Raw genomic sequence first — 19,132 nt, forward strand, 5'->3', positions numbered from 1 at the left:
AATACAGCAGCTAATAATTACATGTACTAATGCTAAGATTTGATTATTTTTCCACTGACATTTTTGGGAAATACTTCAAAAGTTGCTTTGATTCTTGCACTCCAGCTAAAACATGAAGTAAATTTTTTTTATCCTCAGAATGACTGGAAACTGGAGCGAAAATATCGAGTTCATTCAGCGAGTCGCGGCTGGAATCCGTTCCACCCAACGACATGCACACAGACGACGACAACCAGTCAGCTTCATGTCCTCACGTAAAGGAGAAGGCGGCGGCGGCGGCGGCGCCGCTGAATGCGGCGGGTTAAACTGCGTCAGATGAGCGATGAGCGGCCAGAGACTCCTTCCTTTTCCCAGAAGGAAATCCTGCAGTTCGGACTTTAAAGGATCAGCGTGACTGTCGCCCTCCCAAAGATCAGGGCTTTTTTTTACATTTGATTCAAAGTCCTGTTGACACACATGTTCATCAAAATATAAAAACACTCTATTTCATAAATTAAAACAACAAAAACAAATATATAGTGTCTCAAGGTGAGTCTTTAGAGGTGAAAAATAGAATTTAAGGAATAGAAAATACACGGCTTTGAAAAACAAAAATCACATTTCTTCTGATGTCCCTCTGCAAATACACAAAATGTTATTATTCTTTGTCTACTTTCTAGTGCAAATATCTTAACACACATGAAATAAGACAAAACTAACTTACAGATAACATTTTAGGAGCTTATTTTAAGTTAATATTGATGAAAAATGTCTGGCTCGACGGTTAAAATCTCTAATTGAAAGTCCTCAGGAGCCAAAATTATCTTTTTTTCTCCCCAATTAAAAAAAGCAAAATTAACATTATTGTAAATTCTTTATCCTTTATTTGCACAACAATAAACTAAATGTGTAAAACTTAAATAAAAACAGACCCTAATATGAGGTTTGCCTTAATGTTTACTGTCATTTAACTTGAGACAATTATTTTCTGTTTTGTCAATCTATAAAATGTTTTGGGTTTTTGCCCCTTCGAGCAATAAAAAAAATTTAATTTTCTTCTAAAACATTTACTGTGATTATACAAATATAATGGAATGGAAGAGTGTGCCCAAGTTTCTGAGAAAAAAGAAATAAAAGCAACAAATAAAAGAAAACTGTAAGTAGTTACAAAGTGTGAGAACCAGATTTGTACTTCAGTTATGGCCACACAAAATTATTCCAAGGACCAGAAATGGCCCACGACCCACAACTTGGACACACCTGCCTCATAACATGGAAAAAATGTCGTCTTAAAGTAAATTTATCTACAACTTTTCAATCAATATTAAGGAATTACTGACTTAAAACAAGCTCCAACATCTTGCTGAAAAGTTACTTGTAAGTTAGTTTTGTCTTTCAGACATTTCCACTAGAAACTAAACCAAAAATATTTAGTAAGATTTTGTGGGTTTTTTGCAAATTTCAGGAAGCAATCCCTTTATTTGAATCCCTTATTTCCAAATATCAACGTCGGCTGATCAAACCCTCATCGTTTCAAACATTTTCCAGCCGTAAAACCGTTATAAAAACATCATTTACACAGATAGACCTTTGTAGATTTAAGATACTAATCGACATGGAGTGCGTCCAGCATCCTCCTGCCGATACTCGCGTTAAAGTGCGTGAACGCCCCCGGGGTGGGGTGGGGGGAGCGACGCCACCTCAGACCAGGCTGAAGCCCTCGTACTGCTCCACGGCCTGAGTCAGGCGGCGGCACAGCGTCTCTTTGGTCTGGTAGCGCGGCATGTCCAGCAGGTTGTAGCAGGTGTGAGCCACGGGCAGGTAGTGCTCCTCCGCCGTGGTGGACTGGATGACGATGCGGAGGCTCTCCATGCCGTGGATGGGGATGCGGTCGCTTCCCGTCAGGAACACTGGAAGAGGAGAACGACGCTTCAATTCAACAAAACACGTTATTGAAGGAGCAGCATTGTGTGTTTTAATGCCATTTTATAGCTAAATAAAGTAACTATGTTACCTTTAGTTGTTATATATCAAATATCCCTTGAAAGAAATTCGACTTCATAATTTATCGCCTTGAATTGGGCCTCTGTCTCTTTAAAAACTCCTGACCTCTCTGAAACTCCGCCTTCAGGAAGTCATTACAACATGGCTCCTCTATCAACCCTTGAATAATGTTTTGACCAGCATCGCTCTGAGCTCTTTAATGAGTCCAGCAGTTCCACCAGGTGTTTGCTAATTCATGCTGGCTAGTCTGAAGGGGCAGGGGAGGGCTGCTCTGTGAGACAGAAGCTCTGAGGAGGAGCTGTGCCTCTAAGGCGGGGCTAAGTCCACCCAGGCGTTTTCCACAGCTAAATGGTTGCCATAGAGATTAAAGGATTTCTCAAACATCCATGAAAGAATCAAGGCAACACTTCTAGTTTGTTCTGATGAGGGAATAAATTCATAACACAAAGTAAATCTCAAAAAAAGGCAGTTTTACATTATTTAAGATCTACGATGGTTATTTCTGCCAAAAAAAAGTACATTGAACACTCAAAAAAATTATATTTAGGGTGTTTTCCCAACGGATAGCTGGAGAAATTGCAAAATTTCTAATATTTTCCATGGCTGCGGTTTACTTTCACACTGCATTGTGTAAAACAGACCAAGCTTTTGAAAAACATGTTCCCCTCCTCGCCTGTGGGGGCGCTGCAGCAAAAACCACTAAAGGAAACAACGTGAAAACTTCTGAAGACACCGAGCACGACTCCCTTCTTTCCAAAATGTAAACAAAAATGGAGTAGCATCAGATTTTAGTGGTTGTAGTGTTTCTCTTTAGTCTTTAAAGACTGTGAGTCATTTTACCTACTTTTAAAATTAAAAAAATATATTTGTGGTTTCATTTCTGTAATTGCAGATTTTTTTATTTTTATATTTGCTTTGTTGTTTTTTTTCGTTTGTCTCCTGTGATTCTTTGCTTTGTTTTTCTATTACATTTGAGGTGTTTTGTGTTTGCAGCACATTTTTATTGTTTAATCCTTTTACAACAGCTGTAAAAATTTGCCTGAATGGTTATGATTTTTAATGTCTTTATGTCGACTGCAGGACAAATTAAACTGCAAAAATAGCCAAAATATCTACAGTCAGATCATTTTAAAACAGGTTTTAAAGTGTTTCATCTGAAAAGAAGGCACATTCGTACAAAAACATCAACATTGGGATGAAACAAAAAGTCTACAGTCGTGTTTTTATATCCTCCAGCAATGAAAAATTTAAATGCTTACATAAGAACTGCTTCTTCTTCTCCAGCGGGAATTCGTGGAAAACCTCCCAGAAAAGTCGGACTGTCGGGTGAGTGGCGGTGTACTCCCCTTTGTAAACGGCGTTCTGTACAGGAGAAGAAGAAAACGTCTCACTTCGTATCCATGGAAACCTGAATGTGTCATGTCAGATTCTCTCCTCAGTCAAAAGATGAGAGTGAGGTTTCTTCCTCCCGCCTATGAACCAGATCAGAGGTTTTTCACCTTTAAGCTGAGCAGCTGGTTTCCATTTCAGGTCCTGAAGGTCGTAAAGTCAAAACGTCTCATTTACTACGAGTTTATGATCAGAAACCAGCTGCAACACAACAACAACCCCATCCGTCTTCATGCATCTTCAGGCTCTCAGTCAGAAATCAGACGTCAAACCTGCTTTTTTCTGGAATAAAAAACAAGAATCTGCCTGAAACCTGAACACCCTGAGGTCGCATCCACCTGCCAATCAAAATGTCTGAACTGCAGCTGCAGGAAGGCGCATCGCTCTGAAGACACAGCGGCAAAAATACGAGTTCGGACTCAAACCTGCCCAATTTCTGTTTGATTCCTTTTTAAGCCTTTATGCTGTAAGAGAGACAGGCGTTGCAGTTGAAGATGGACAAACCTAATTAAGAGCAAAACTAATAATTATTTTTAGTAATCGCTTATTCTATTGATTAATTGGACGAAAACAAATGTGCAAAATGACGATTCTTTTACCTGATCTCCGTAGCCTCTGTCAAAGTCAAGCTAGCATAACTTACCCACTTCCCACCTCCTTGCTGTTTTTTTTTAATTAAAACTTTTTCCTGAGATGCAAAATGTGAAGCCCTTGGACATTGTTATCTAGTTGCCATAGAAATTAGTAGAAAAGCACAAACATCTCTGTTGCTTTTACATACATATAAGATTTATTGCGCTGCGTTGAAAGCAAAACTAACGGTGGTCATCGTCGGCGAGGGCGGGATCTTATGCGCATGACGTCACGTTGCTACGCATCTACAGCCATTAGAAATACTTTTTCTAGTTGCTTTCATTTAAAAAAATTATAAGATTTCACCCATAAAATGCTCCAATGGCAATAAGGCATAGTAGTGAATCGCTTCCACCTGCATCTAAAGCCAAACCGGGTTTTGTTTCCAATTTTAAATGATGAATGTGGGTCAGACCGGAGCCGGTCGGTAGACGTGTCCAGGCCGTCAGACTGACCTTTTCCATCTCCTCCCAGTTGTAGTTGTTGTTCCCGACCACCATGGCCATCAGCTCCGAGGGCTGGAACAGCGACAGGATCTCCCCTCCGCACACTTTCAGGAAGCCGGCGGAGAAGGCCGAGTACTGTTCGCTCACCGAGTCGGAGAACACGTAGCGCAGGTAGGCCTCCACAAACTCCTTCCTGAAACACAACCAGGGCGAGTCCGAAACGCCAAACATCAGCTTCACAGGAGCAGAGCGTTTAAAACCGTAAGCACTCGGTTCCTCTGCCGCTGTGTCTGGGTGTTCGTATTGTTTCCATGGTTTAATGAGCACCAGTTCATTAATAATAAGCTCTAGGTGGAGCTGTTTACATCTGAGTAGCGTCTTTAATAAGCAGATTAAACCTGTTAGGCTGAAACTGTGCAGTAAATTCAATGTTTACCTGCGACTCTCTAAACTCGAGTCGCAGAACCGCGGAGTAAAAGGGCCAGACTAAGATTAGGAGAATAAAGTCAGAATTAGCAGACCAACGCTGCAAAATTACCACAAGTCGTAAAATTACAAGAAAAAAAGTTGTTTTAATGAGAAAAAAACTTTGAGTTATTAAGATCTGACGCAACCAGTTCTCATAATATCACCACTTTATTTTGGTAAGTGCATAAATATGGTGGTTTGATTCTTCTGTATAGATAATACAATAATACAGCCATTTGAACGTCCTAATACCAATAATAATTTGATAATATGACTGTTGTCACATTATTTCAACTTTATTTTTGTATTATTTTGATTCTATTTTTGAAATATTGCAACTATTCTCACAATATGACTTCGTCCTTGTATTATAACCAATATTCTCACATTATAACCACATTTTCACATTATTTTGACTCCATAGTGGTTTTATTCAGACTACTCTCAATTTTTATCTTATAATAAATTAAATATTTTAGAAGTTCTTTTTGTATTTACTGAGGTTATTTTTCTCCAAAAGTAAAATTTGTTTTATCAGAAACATTTAAATCTGTGAAAAAAAGCATAAATAGAAGAAATTAACAGCAGTTTTTACAGCGCTGTGACTTTCTAAACCTGAAAAGCTCGAGTTAATAACATCTCCTCCTGTCCAAACTAACAGAAAACTCTCACAAAGACTCAGGGATATTTTAGAAGATGTCACAGTGACCGTAGCGTTCGACTCAATTGTTCCCGAGTTTCACACTCAGCAGCTTCACATCATAGGACAAAATGTCACTGTGACCCATCAGAGACGGAAAAGTTATGTTTTTATTTAACTTGTATCAAAGATAACTTTAAAAAAAAAATTCTCATGCATATGAAACACAGATCTTCACATTTTAAAACTGACTCAATTGAATTCATAACTAAAAATTATAAGTTATCTTTTTTCTAAATGCTAGGTAATGTTTGTGGCTCTGGCTGGACTAAAAACAAAAAGGTATTTCTGACAACTGAAGGCAAGAGCACACAGGTTGCCAGGTGGACCATATGGACTGTTCAGACTAAAATATTAGTATTTATTTCTTAATGAAGCTCTCAGTTACGAGTTGTCCAACCTGTTGTTTTTGTCCACAGCGATGCTCTCTCCTCCAGGAATCAGCTCCTTGATTTCTGTCATCCCGTAGTTTTCCCTTGTGATCTGCGATGGAAAACAACACTGACTCATCATCAATGAATTTGAGAATACTCTGACCTACACAGGACCCATACAGTGATTTTGAGGTAGAATGTAATCAGAAAACAAAAGGGAGGTAATGATCGACCCCTGAGGAACACCACAATTAAGTTAAGCTACCAAGAGTGTCAACAATTATCCGTTTCAGCAGCAACAAACCCACACATGTCTGCTACACCTCTAACCCACAGAATTGAATCAGCCATCACAAAAAGACAGTAATTCCCTTGTCTAAAAACAATCTTAAAGCTGCATAAATGCATGTCTAGGTGCATAAATACACAAAATGCATGTATAAAGTGCCTACTTCTTTCACTAAAGTATTTTGTTGTGTAGATGTAGCATGTTTGTCACATTTTAATAGAAAAACTACAAATTGACTGTTGCAAAATCAAAGACAACTGCATTTTACACAACAGGGATAAATTAAAAAAACATAATTATTCTTTATCCGATACTAAAAACAGCTAAAACATTTATGAGAAGTTACACACAGCGAAGCTGAGAAGAAACGTCTCTTCTACGTCTCCTCCCTCATAGTCTAGAAGTTGCTGAAGACTCCTGGAAAACAGAAAAATTGGATATTAAGGACAAAAAAAAAAAAGAAAACAAACACAGTTCATGAAACATATAAGTAACAATTTAACATGCAGCGGATTATAAAAAACAGTAGCAAACAGGATACAACGCAGAGGGAGTGTGCTCTTTAGTTTTCCTGCGAGCAACACGGAGGAGATTTATTTCCAACACACAGGAAACACGGAAGGAGGTCAAACAGTCTGACGACAAAGAGGCTAATTAGCGAAACGGGACGGATGTTTATTCCTACTGAGATGAGGTCATCATGAGCAGGAACTGCAGCCGCATTGATTCTGCAGCATTTCAACCATCTACGGCGTTTCTGTGGCGCTGGAGGCTGTGCAGGCCTTCTCCACGCAGATAACGTCAAAATCAATAGTTATATTAGCGAGAATTACGCTCTGCAGAAACACAGACGTCAGTCCTCCCAGAGCAACATCCACTTTCTCACTTTAATATTAATAAAGAAATGAATGTACGCATCTGTAACAGGGTTTTAGTTCAACAATATTATATTTTTTTTATTTGAATTTATTTCGTTTAGTCAAAAAGTTGTTTTATTGGTGTATTAAGTTCTACTAAGCTGCTCTTGACGTTGGCGGTTACCATAGCAACCAGTGACTGTGAGCTCTATGTGTTGGGATCAGCTCTGCGTTTCTTCACAAGTATCATATTTTAACATATATGTTAGATAAATTTAATCACATACAGTGTGTCATGTGAAATTTTGTAATGTTTTGTATATGTTTATATCTGGTTTTAATATTAGGCTATGTTTAATTTTAAAACTCTTACCTGCTGCTAGCAGCAGCTAAATGCAGCTAAATGCTGCTAACTGCTGCTAACTGCTGCTAAATGCAGCTAACTGCTGCTAACTGCTCAGTGGAGCCACTGCTCCGTAGTTTGTTTACTGTATTTTATTTAATACGTGGGGCAGAACCAAAATACAGTGAGCGCGTCTGTCGTGAAATCAACTTACTGGTACTGAGACATAGAAGTTTTACACATTAAGCTAAGGCTGTTAAACCATTTTCATTATGAAGATCATGTTCACAAAGGGCTGATTGTTCCACAATATATTGATTGAACCTATTAAATTGTTAAAATATGAATTAAGTTCTTCGTAAAATAAAATAACATTAAGCAAATTCTCTCAGTGCTCAGTTTTCAATCGTTTTTGTTATTTTTTGCAATAAAAATCACAGAATTTGTGGCGCTAACTTAGAAATATTTGCATTTCTGGATAACAGTAAGTGTAACTCTTTGATACTCGCCATGGAGTAGCGATATGAAACAATGCCTCTTGCAGGTAGGAGTTAGCATCACTTAAACCAGATGCTTTTGATCATTTTTGTGGAAAATTTGCAGTGAACTCAGAATAATAAATTAAAGCAAAAAACTGTGTATGTCTCTGGATTTTGTGTAAATTTTCAAAATATCTGAGACAAAAACGGCAAAAAGATAAAAACTGCTCTAATATTTAACCACAGATCTGTTATCTGACAGGCTCTATTTGTGTGTTTCTGTGGAGTCTAGACGGCCACATTTGGCCCCCGGGCCTCGAGTTTGACACACATAACAAACCGTTTACCGTGGGAGTTGTGTCTCGGTTTGAAGCATAAAAAGAGGAGCGAACCTGGCTTCTGTCGGCGAGAGCTCTTTGAAATCGTCCAGCGAAGGCGACACGTCCAGTAGCTTCTTGTAGAGCACCAGAGGAAAGTGCAGATCCACCACAGTGGAGTTATAGATGGCCAGACCGCAGACGATGCCGATCAGATGAAACCAGTTCTGCTCCACAAAACACTGGGAATGCAAACACATTTACACAATACTGAAGCTCACCGACAAACAAAACATCTGGAAACTTCTTCTTTGTTTAATTATCAGATTTGAAATGTTTTTCTTCTTCCATGTTTCTGTCTGAACCGGGCAGAATGGATTTAAATTTAAATCAGTTAGTTGGAGTGAGCATTTATCGTATTGTTAATCATTTATGGTAATAAATTTCTTCTGATAATAATTTGGATTTAAAGTTGTCATAATAAATTCCTGTTAAAAAACAAAAAAACAGCTGTCCGTATTGTCAGGAAGCATTAAAAAAATGTAAATATGATTCAATGTTATGTTGGGATATATGGGCTTAAAAGTTTTGTTACGTTATTTTGTGATACTATTGTGATAAAATGATAAAAGTGACAATATAAGAACTATTTATTGCTCCTTTTTTAGGTAACCATACAGCTGTTACATCTACCAACGCAAATACTGCCTTTGAGAAACATTCCCACTTTTAATACGTTTTTTAGGACACCAGTCACATAAAGCAGTGCGATTTGAATCACTAAGCTGCAAACGGCAGCTTCACAGCTTTACTTTAAGATCTAATAAGGGTCAAAGTTCAGGGACATGTTCCCTCATGGAGGCGCTTGTTTTGTAAACCTGAACGTTTCCACAGATCACTTCAAATAAACGTCTGCCTGCATCAAGGTTGTTAAAGTTAAAACAGGCAAAATAATGAAAACTGAAATTCAGAAAACATTTCTGTTACCTGCAACAAATAAAAACGGTAATTAATGGGGGGGAAACTATAACTAACTGGAACAATACTGTGTGTTTATAAACTTAATTAAGACATAGTAAAATTATAGACATAATATCCTTCATTTTTGTGTTTATGAATCGATTGATTAGCCTTTCGATCTGATGTGAAAATGGTTTTCCTCCCCCTCCCTCAGCTGTGGGTAAAATGTGGCACTTCTTTCTCCTACTGGTGGCAAAATGGCGACAGCAAAAGTTTGGAGAAAACCCCGCAGTCAGCTGGTTATTCAACAATAACTGAATACATTTTTTATTTTATTTTCTGTACAGTATTCACTACCTCATCAATGTGTACATATTCACAATACAATACTTTGACATTTCTGAATTTTGCACCTAAAAATTAACCAAAAAAAGAAAAAAAACCTAAGATTACTACTTTAACTAAACAAAATAAACAATATTTGATTAATAATAACTGAAAAAACTAGCAAGGAAAACTAACTGAATTAGACAAACAGAAAGACAAAATGAAATAAAACTACAATGAAAACCTATAACTATTATAACTCTGGCATGTATGAATCCTGTAGATCAATTCAAGGATCAACAAATGTTTAAAGTTGCCCAACAAAAAGTTGAAAATGAATTCAACTTTATCCTGTCCACTAGATCCACCTGTAATTGCTGCATCGGGATAATTAAAACGTAAATTATAGCGACCAACTAAACCCTCTGCTGTCATTTTAATCTAAAGTCCAATGTTTGGATTTGTGCAAAATCAGGCTGATTCCTGCTTACTTTGTCGGAGAACCACAGCAGGTTGGAGTCTTTATAATGGGTGAACATCCCATAAACAGGATCCAGAAGCTCCTTTAGCAGCAGCAGGAAGAACTCCTTAGTTACGCCGCCCGCGTCGACGGCTTCCTCACCGTCGAAGATCACCTGCAGGGAGCAGAAGATGAAAGAGAGTCCGTGTAAAAAGGCACTTTCTGTGTCATAACACTCCCAATTTTCAGTTTCCTCGCTAAACAACGACAGCTTTAAAAATTTGGAACATTGTGAAAAAGTTTAGTTTTTGTCTATGCAGGGAATGAACCTTCTATAGATTCATCAGAGTGAAATATTTCAAGGGTTTATTTCTTGTAATTGTTTTTAAACCTGATTTTTATTTTCCTTTGTTACATAATACAGAACAAAAAAAAGAGCATGCATATAGAAAAGGAACAGAACAGTGACAGGTGAATTTTAATACAATTTTAAGGTGTTTAGTTCTTATAAAGGTCTCTAAATAATCTCCATTTTCCTGCAGTTTATCACCTTTTGATTGCTGTTGTCTTAGAATGCATGTAAAACAATTTTAGTAATTGATTATTCTGACGATTAATTAAGTGACGGGGGAAAAAATTGGTTCACTGCAGATTTTTCATTGAATCACTGAAGCTTCATTTATACAAAACCTAAAAATACATGAGAAATGCAAATAAACAAATAATTCAGTTCCTTTTTCAGTGAATGCCAAAAAAACATCTAACATCAATTCATCTTTTCTTTTATAAAATTTGAATTTGGTGAAGCTAAAAATCCCTCCTGGGTGGAAAATATTCACAGCAACAGAAGAAGGGTTTTTATTGATCTGAAATGCAAAATGTGTAGATTCTTTTGTACAGTTGTGGCGTAATTAATGCTCTGAGTATGTTAAACTTTCTGTAATTTGCCTGTTTTAGTCCGTATACTCCATTTAACAATTTATAAAATACTTAATTAGCTAACGATTACTTCAGTAATTGATTAATTGTTTCTGTCCAACTTACAGATAATGAAAATGCAAAATTAAGTGTCTCAGAAGATTAGAACGTACTGAAAAGGCTGTAGTATATTCACAGAAAGTTGAGTGGAAGGAAAAATGTCATAGGAAAAGATGCAGTAAGAACAGGGATAACCAAAGTCTTGAGAGAAATTCTGTTAAGAATTTAAAATTGTCATGAATCTGTATGAGTTTCAGTTTCTGAAATGAAATGACAAAAATACTGGACTTTTCCATGATATTCCAATTTCTGAAGCTTTACTTGTACTTTGGGAAAACACAGAAGTAAATAAGGAATGATCAAAATGAAAACTGGATGGACTGGAAGCAACTTTTAAACAATCAAATGCTGAACAAAGTCTGCAAAACCGAACATTTTCCAAACTTATTCCTCTATTTTGACACGACTGAGATGCAGGAATCAGGGATCTGCTCACCTTGAGGGGCTTCTTCAGATCCACGTCAGAGTACATGGTGAGCTCCCGCAGCGTGTCACTGACTAAATGGTCCCTGCGCACATGCAGCACCAGATATGGGTTCCTAGCGAGGTGGGGCTCCAGCGTGAGCAGCATGAAGACGTTGTGCAGGTTTGCACCGCTGACGGCCATCTTGGCAAAGAAAGAGATGAACAAATAGATTGGAAAACAGACCTGCACTAAAGTCTGAAGTTTTTTTTCTCTCATTTAATTTCAAAGCAGACTAAGATTTTTTTTCTCCTAACTAAAGTGTGACTATAAAGGCTGAGTTATGGATGTGCTTTCAGAGGCTTGCAGTGAAACTGATGTGAGCGCATGTTGTGAACAAAGAGCAGCATGTGGTGCGTTTACATCTCAAACACGCTCAGTGTGTGTTCAGGCAACATTTGGCCCCTGGATTAAGTATTGTCAGTAATGTCTTCCAATAAAATTTTATTATCTTATGGAGTCGTATTTCCAAATTCTTGTCAATATTTAAGATTTAACACAAAACCACGTACTGCCCTAGCAGCCGTAGCTTAGCAAGTTTTCTGGGGGGGAAAACCCGTCATAAAAAAGTCGGATTATTTGGTGGTTGAAAACTTTTGCACAGACTTAAGAGGCTCCTACCTGCATTTGCAGTTCAGCGTCTGTTTGCAGCATTGTCGTCTTGGCTTGGGCGTTCAGGATGAACGGGAAGGCACAGAGGTTCACTGAGGGAAAGTCGTTCTGCTGGGATCGCAACACTCAGCGTTACAAACCCAACATGAACACGACTCATTTAAGGCTTTAATGCTCAAAATTAAAATACCTGTGATGGGGAGGAGCCCGTTTTCTAGGAATCAGAATAAAACGGGAGAGAAAAATGTCAGGATTGTGCATAATCGGCGTCAAACAACACAGAAATGCGACGCTGCGCTCACAATGTCAGCTTTAGTCAGAAACCATTTGAGGTAGTCCTCCTGGATGTCCACCAGGCTGCTGATGTCTGGGATGTAAAAGCGACTGTACTCCACGTGATTCGCCCTCAAGTTTACCTGGCAACACAAAGCAGGCCTCAGAGCGGAAAAACATTTCATCCTCAGCTTCAGCTGACAACAAATCAACAACAATAAACAATCGCAACAGACATGTGATCAATATCAATAGATAGAAGACAGAATATTCAATAATCTAATACTTTTAGACGATCATATTGTATTATTACTTTGTTACCAGATAATGCAATTTTTCAATACAAACTCCTCTTTTGATTGTAAGAAAATATGTAACATTTTATATTAATCACATCAGATTTGATCTTATTCAAATACTTCTTATGGTTTGCAGCAGTTCCTTCGGTCGTTTCAAGTCAGAAACTTTTCCATTTGTTGTTAGAAACATTAACTTAAAAAGGCAGCTAGATCCAATTTAACTGGCAGAGTTTGAGCATCAGAAACAACATTTAAATCAAATATTTTAACAAATGTATATTTTTTAAATGAAAAACAGAACACCTAAATTATGATGAAAAATGTAAGATTGAAATGTTTTCCCTACCTTGTGGAGTTTCTCCAGCAGCTGCAGCGTGGCCAGGAAGTAGTTATCGTAGAAGACGGGCACCAGGATCGTCTTGCCGCCCGTCAGCATGAACACAACGATGCTTTTGTACATGTCGACCATTCTGGTGAAGAAGCTGCCGTCCATGAAGCACCACCAGTTATCTACGGGAAGAAAAGACGACCAAAAAACAGGAACGCACTTCAGCTTTGCCCGTTAAAGCCGTTCAAGTAACTTCACAGATTGCCCTAAAAGAAATTTGGGATTATTTGGTCGTAGTGTGTGCATGGAAATATGATACCCAATACTTTGCTGGGGTTGGCGTCTAGCCGGAGAATAGCCATCGCCAGGGGAATAGTGAGGCGGATGTAGTTCTTGGAGTCCTGCAGGGCGGGGTACTCGGACAAGATGAGGTAGATCCTCATGGCCTCAACGTCCGGCGGCGAGCGCGGCAGCTGGGGGATCAGCAGGCTCTCAAAACTCTTGGAGGCCTAAAAAAAACACACATTTATTACTTTAAAACAGCTGCAGAGGGAACAGGAAACACTTTTAAGGCAGCAGGACTTTAAAGGTTCTGGACTTTTGCCTCGGTCTTTCCACCGATTGCAAAGTCATCTTAACGTCATTCAAACAATCCCCAACCTACAATTACTAAACCATAAACAGCGGCGATGAGTCAGAGCTGCCGCTTCTTTTTTACGAGCGGCGGCAGAACTTGATGTACTTCCAAAAACAAACTAATACACATGCAGAGGAACCTCTGTCCTGGGAATGACGCGTTACATGGAAATGGTTCTTCAAACAGGAAAAATCACTGAAACATTAATGATGCTGAAGCTTCGCAGCAGCTGAAACAATTAATCAGATCAACTGATTAGTGAAATAATCTTAAGCCAAAACTGTACAAATAAATGTACATTTTGCATTTAAGATCAACTTAAATGTAAACTTTAATAGGCAAATAAATTACTGAAAGTCTTTAAATCATTCAAATGCAAACTTATAATAGCCGGTGCAGATAATTAATTAAATGTGGATTTAATTTAATTTCATGATTCCTGAAGTGAATAATTTTATCTGTCAAACTCACCAGTGAAAGTCGAACATTCAACTAAACTTTTATTTATTTTACTGTTCATTTAATTCATAACTGAATTATGTATTTAGGTAATTTTGTTCATTGTGGCCTTCCATAAGATTTAGACACTGTTAAAGGATGATTTTCCTGGATATTTTCCTATTTAGGTAATTATTTTCTTTTAAATAAGTCGACTTTTTAATTAAAATTCTGCTTTTATACAAACCAAACAACCTCAATGACAGACACAGGATGGTGACATCATCACCAAACTGAGATCAATGTGATCCAACAGAAAAACAAACATCTTTTATTCAGTCAATCATTTAATGATTTGTGATTTATTGCCTGTTCCAGGAGTCCAGAGAAGGCCGGTTTGCTGAGAACCTCGAACAGCGTTCTGACCGAGTCCAGATCGATACCCGGGATCTTTGGGTTGGTCTTGAAGTGAGCGTCATCACTGAGAAGACAAAAACATAAACATAAATAACCAATACCACTGTAATTCAGAAGCAATTTTCCAAGCAAAGAAAAACAAAAAGCTGCTGAAATTATAAACAAAAGGATGTAATTTAATATATTTGTCACCTGAGAGTTAAGTTCACTCAATATTATTTTATTATTCTTAATAAGTATAACAAAATATAAAGCAACCAAAACTTTCTACTCGACAGTGGAGATGCTGTTTACAGTAAAACCTTCTAAAGGTTTGAGAGTAAAAGTTGAATTTATCCTGAAACACAAAGCAGATGCAGCAACCGCAGCAAACCGAGTCGGACCAGCGACTTAACGACTCTCTCCGTTTAACCAGGAAACGCCAGCAGCTCCGGCTGCCAAACACCACGAAACGGCTGATTTTCTCCACAACGTCACTCTAATGACGTAACTTACAACGTATTGGGGCCAATGTAGAAAGAAAAAAACGGAGGATTAAATTTCTGCCAAAATATTGAGAAATTTTGATATTAATCTATGACATTTTCTAGAAAAAACTTGGAAATTTCTCAGTTTTAATGTAATTCCACTTTTGAAGCTCCAAGGTTTTTCTTGAACATTTCTGAGATTAATCTAAAAAATTCAGACTTTTCGAGCTCAGAAATGTCCACTTTTTTAAAAAGTTCTGAGATTAACCTCGTCAGAAGCTTTCTTGTTTTTCTAGAAAATTTCTGAGATTGATCTCAAAATTTCTGAGTTTCCTCTTGCAAATTTTCCAATTTTGAACTCAGAAATTTCCACGTTTTTTCGACAACAAAAAAATTCTCAGTTTAATCTCTAAATTTCTAATGTTTAAGGCAGAAATTTACTGTATTTTCTGCACTTTAAGGCGCATCTTCAATGAATGACCTATTTTTAAAACTTCTTTCATATATAAGGCGCATAGAATAGACGCTTCAGTTTGGGTTGCCAATTTGTTCCGTACTCTATTATTACACATCCACATTTGTAAAGAAATTGTCCCCGAGTACTTTATATAGTAGCTGCCCCAGTCGTTGTTTCACTCACGGTGTTGGTGTTGTGATATTGCGCCCAACTGCTTTCTGGATAACACAGACCAACCGACACGCTGCCGCCGCAGTCTCTGTCTCTCTTCCCCTCCCCTCCGCCCCCCTGGCTTTAAATGTATTATCAAACTTTATTAACAAACCAGCGTTCTGACAACTATCCCAGCATGCACTGCGCACTTCTTCTACGGGGGAAAATGAAGTCGGCGGCTGCTTACCGTAGTTGCTAGACCTGTTGTGGTTCAATATTGGTCCACTTATAAGGTGCACCGGATTATATAAGGCGCACTGTCGGCTTTTGAGGAAATTGAAGGTTTTTAGGTGCGCCTTATAGTGCGGAAAATACGGTACTCCCTTTTTTCTAAGTACAATGGCCTTAATTGTACTTAATTGTGACGAACACCTGAGTCAGGTGTTCGGTGCTGCAGCTACTGCCGTTTGGCTTCACTCCTTATTTAAATAAATAAATAAATAAATAAATAAATAAATAAATAAATAAATAAATAAATAAGGAGTGAAATAAAAGCACAAGGTGAAAAACTGGGCAAACTCTTGGCCAATAAATGAACAGCTTTAAAGCAAATTCAGGGTAAAACTAATACAATAATAAAAAGGCTGGAGGGTTTCACTTAGTGCTATTTGAAGCTCTACTCTTCTGAATCCCCTGCAGGTAATACCATAATCTATTCTTTTCCTCACAATTTTAATTTACCAGAACTTTGCAAATAACCTTCAGAAAGTCGAGTGGTGTACCAACTACCAAAGACAGAGTAATGATAATAAAATTATTAAAGAATAATTAAGTGTAGAGGAGCCGGAGGTGTGAAGCAACCAGCTGGAGTCCAGCTGTGAATCAGCAGAGAAACCCGACCCGTAATCCCTGCAGAGTCCTGTTGGCTTCATGAACCCGCAGCGGTCTGCTTTCCACCCCGCTGACCTCCTGAGCTCTTTCCCAGAACTTTATAAGTAAACTGCTGATAGGTCGGCCTTACAGAACCATGACCTCCACTCAGGTTCACAGAGGAGGAGGAGCACAAATCATCCTCGAACCAAACCAGATAACATCTTTCCCCGACTACATTCTCACTTTTCCTTTGCTGAATAAGGTTCTGTAAGATGCAGGGTTCAGTCCAATGTACAGCTGTTTTGTTTACACATAATAAGAAGACATGCATCGACCCCAGTGACCTCAGGGGAAGCAGAATGTAGCGTTTCAGGTTCTAATTTAGTTTGCAACACAGAAACATACAGGACAAATAACTCTCACAGCTAAGGGCGAAGTAGAGACTAATAAACCTAAAAGTCATGGTTTGAGGCTTGAGCACAAAGAGAACATAAAAACTCGAGATTCGAACCCAAAACCTCCTTGTTTTTCTCAATAAACAATAAATCAATTAATCGCATTTAAAACAAGCTCAATTTATCGTTTTTCTCTTTTCTCTCTTTCTACGAAAAACTGGATGATAAAATCTTCGATCTGTTGTTTTGGTTTCAAATAGATTTTTTTTTTATATATATAAAATTTTGCTTGCATAGCAAGTCTGTGCAAGCAGACTGTCCCTTACTAGTTAGTCCCTTTTATTTGTTGTTTTGCTCATTTATATAAAATGCTTTCCAGTTCCAGTGTTAAATGTTCAATAGAAATTAAAGTTTATTTATCTTTGAGGAAAATATACCTTAGTATTACTTTAAAATGGTCTGAAAACAACAATATTATCATTTATCACAATAACTTTGGGACAATTTACCATCAGTACCACCAATCGAAATCCAACTTGGTGAGGAAACACAGCTCTATCCGTGTTAAAGTAATAATGTAGTTTTTATTTATCAATTTAAAAGGATTTTACATTAGTAGACAAGTGGAAGAAGCTATTATATGTTTGCAATAATGCACCTCCTAAAAACATAACGGACTTTAATTAGGACACTTAGAAACGAACAAAGTGAGTAAAGTGGTGCAGAACTGCGAGGAAGTTTCATCTATAAGCCATTTTTATACAAATAAAGAAACAGCAACAAAACTAATCTGTCTGTTTAATACAAGATAAAGCAACTTGAATTTGGAATAAATACGTTTTATGTTTCCGCAGTGAAAGCGGCCATGTTTGTCAGTAACTTGTAATTCTTCCAACATGGACAAGAAACTGGATGAAGCACCTCAGCAGAAAAACATTAAACTGCCAATAAAAGTTTTTTGCTTTTTAACTTATCTGATGTAGAACCGTTGAGTTTTACATAAATATCAGGAAAATCTGCACAGAATTTAACTCTAATCTCTTCTTGCTGATCAAGAGGCTGCAAGAACCCTGAGATTATGAAGATACTCAGACGTTTCATGTGCAGTAAAGTGAAGCGAGTGTTTGTCTTTTATAAAGGTGGTAAACTGATAACGTTAGTTTACCTTTGGTCCAGGAAGCTGGCGTTCCAACAGGCCGTCGAGGAGAGCTGGATCACAATGTCACTGCAGAAACAGACAAATGTGCTTTTTTAAATGATGAGTACAAAAAAAAAACTAACATTTTATCAAATCACAAATAAAATGTTTATTTTTTATAAGGAGATCTGCAACTTTTACAACCTAAAGATTAGTTTTTACTCTCAGCCCATCCAAAAACAACTCGCTTAGAGTCGCAAATGTCAAACAACCTTTTGGGGAAAAAAAAAACAAAGAGAGCCTCTAATTTCAGATAAATGTCTACTATTGGACATTTGTTGTCATTTTTAAAGAACCACCCTTTATTTCCATTTTTAGGATTTAAAATAAAGAAGAATATAACATTTAGCAAAAAGAAAATAGCAAGAGTAAACTGACTAAAAGCTCTGCAAAGGAGTTTTAACTGCCACTGCTTTTGATAGTCACGATGCTTTTAAAACTGAAATCCATTTCTCTAGATCAGTGGTTCTTAACCTTTTTTGAGGTACCGAACCCACAAGTTTCATATGCGCATTCACTGAACCCTTCTAGAGTCTAGTTGGGTCACCCCATGATCACTAAGTCTTCTTAAAAGGTAGAGTCTCTGAGAACAGTTCTTCAAAATACAGTCAGTGTTTTCAGCAAAGTTGAGCCGACTGTCCAGGAACGACCCAAGGTATTTTAAATTTGCCACAGTTTCAGCAGGTTGGCCATCGAGAGAAACTGGAACCACTTTAAGGTCTTTAGATCATTTAATTAGCTCTACATTCTTAAGAGAATGAAAAATTAATAAATAATAAAGACTTTGCGGTATTCTGATTTAGTAATGTAATTATATTTGTTGTGTTACCACCCCCACGCCACTTGAGGCAGTATCAACCCGAACCCCAGATTTAGAAGTTCACCAAAAGCTACAGAATTTGGTAAAAACTGTGAGCTTTGCTGAAGTAATTACAGACACAAGTTCAAATCCCTGCTGAGAGGAGCTCCTTCTATCAGGGCTCCTCCGCAGCTCTGATTGGCTAAGCAATGTAACGTGATCCTCTGATTGGCTAAGCAATGTAACGTGATCCTCTGATT

At 37.7% G+C, this 19,132-nt stretch overlaps 1 protein-coding gene across 3 annotated transcripts in view; it reads right to left on the reverse strand.

Moving 5' to 3' along the window:
* Positions 1-674: 674 nt before the first annotated feature.
* The window catches only part of herc3 (HECT and RLD domain containing E3 ubiquitin protein ligase 3), a 35,348-nt gene continuing 16,890 nt past the window's right edge, over positions 675-19,132 (reverse strand). For 2 of the 3 annotated variants that reach the window (XM_008419798.2, XM_017307115.1), the window contains exons 11-25: positions 18,041-18,100; positions 14,483-14,594; positions 13,358-13,547; positions 13,057-13,220; positions 12,441-12,554; positions 12,329-12,352; positions 12,148-12,249; positions 11,500-11,670; positions 10,057-10,200; positions 8,354-8,520; positions 6,633-6,699; positions 6,020-6,102; positions 4,461-4,644; positions 3,243-3,345; positions 675-1,889 (exon numbers count right to left, since the gene is read on the reverse strand). In XM_008419798.2, coding sequence (XP_008418020.1) covers positions 1,681-1,889; positions 3,243-3,345; positions 4,461-4,644; positions 6,020-6,102; positions 6,633-6,699; positions 8,354-8,520; positions 10,057-10,200; positions 11,500-11,670; positions 12,148-12,249; positions 12,329-12,352; positions 12,441-12,554; positions 13,057-13,220; positions 13,358-13,547; positions 14,483-14,594; positions 18,041-18,100 — 1,894 coding nt within the window. In that variant the 3' untranslated portion in view covers positions 675-1,680. The remainder of the gene's footprint in view (positions 1,890-3,242; positions 3,346-4,460; positions 4,645-6,019; positions 6,103-6,632; positions 6,700-8,353; positions 8,521-10,056; positions 10,201-11,499; positions 11,671-12,147; positions 12,250-12,328; positions 12,353-12,440; positions 12,555-13,056; positions 13,221-13,357; positions 13,548-14,482; positions 14,595-18,040; positions 18,101-19,132) is intronic. The other variant, XM_017307117.1, reaches the window with a different exon arrangement.

The sequence above is a fragment of the Poecilia reticulata genome, linkage group LG1, assembly GCF_000633615.1.
Source record: "Poecilia reticulata strain Guanapo linkage group LG1, Guppy_female_1.0+MT, whole genome shotgun sequence".
Classification (NCBI taxonomy): domain Eukaryota; kingdom Metazoa; phylum Chordata; class Actinopteri; order Cyprinodontiformes; family Poeciliidae; genus Poecilia; species Poecilia reticulata.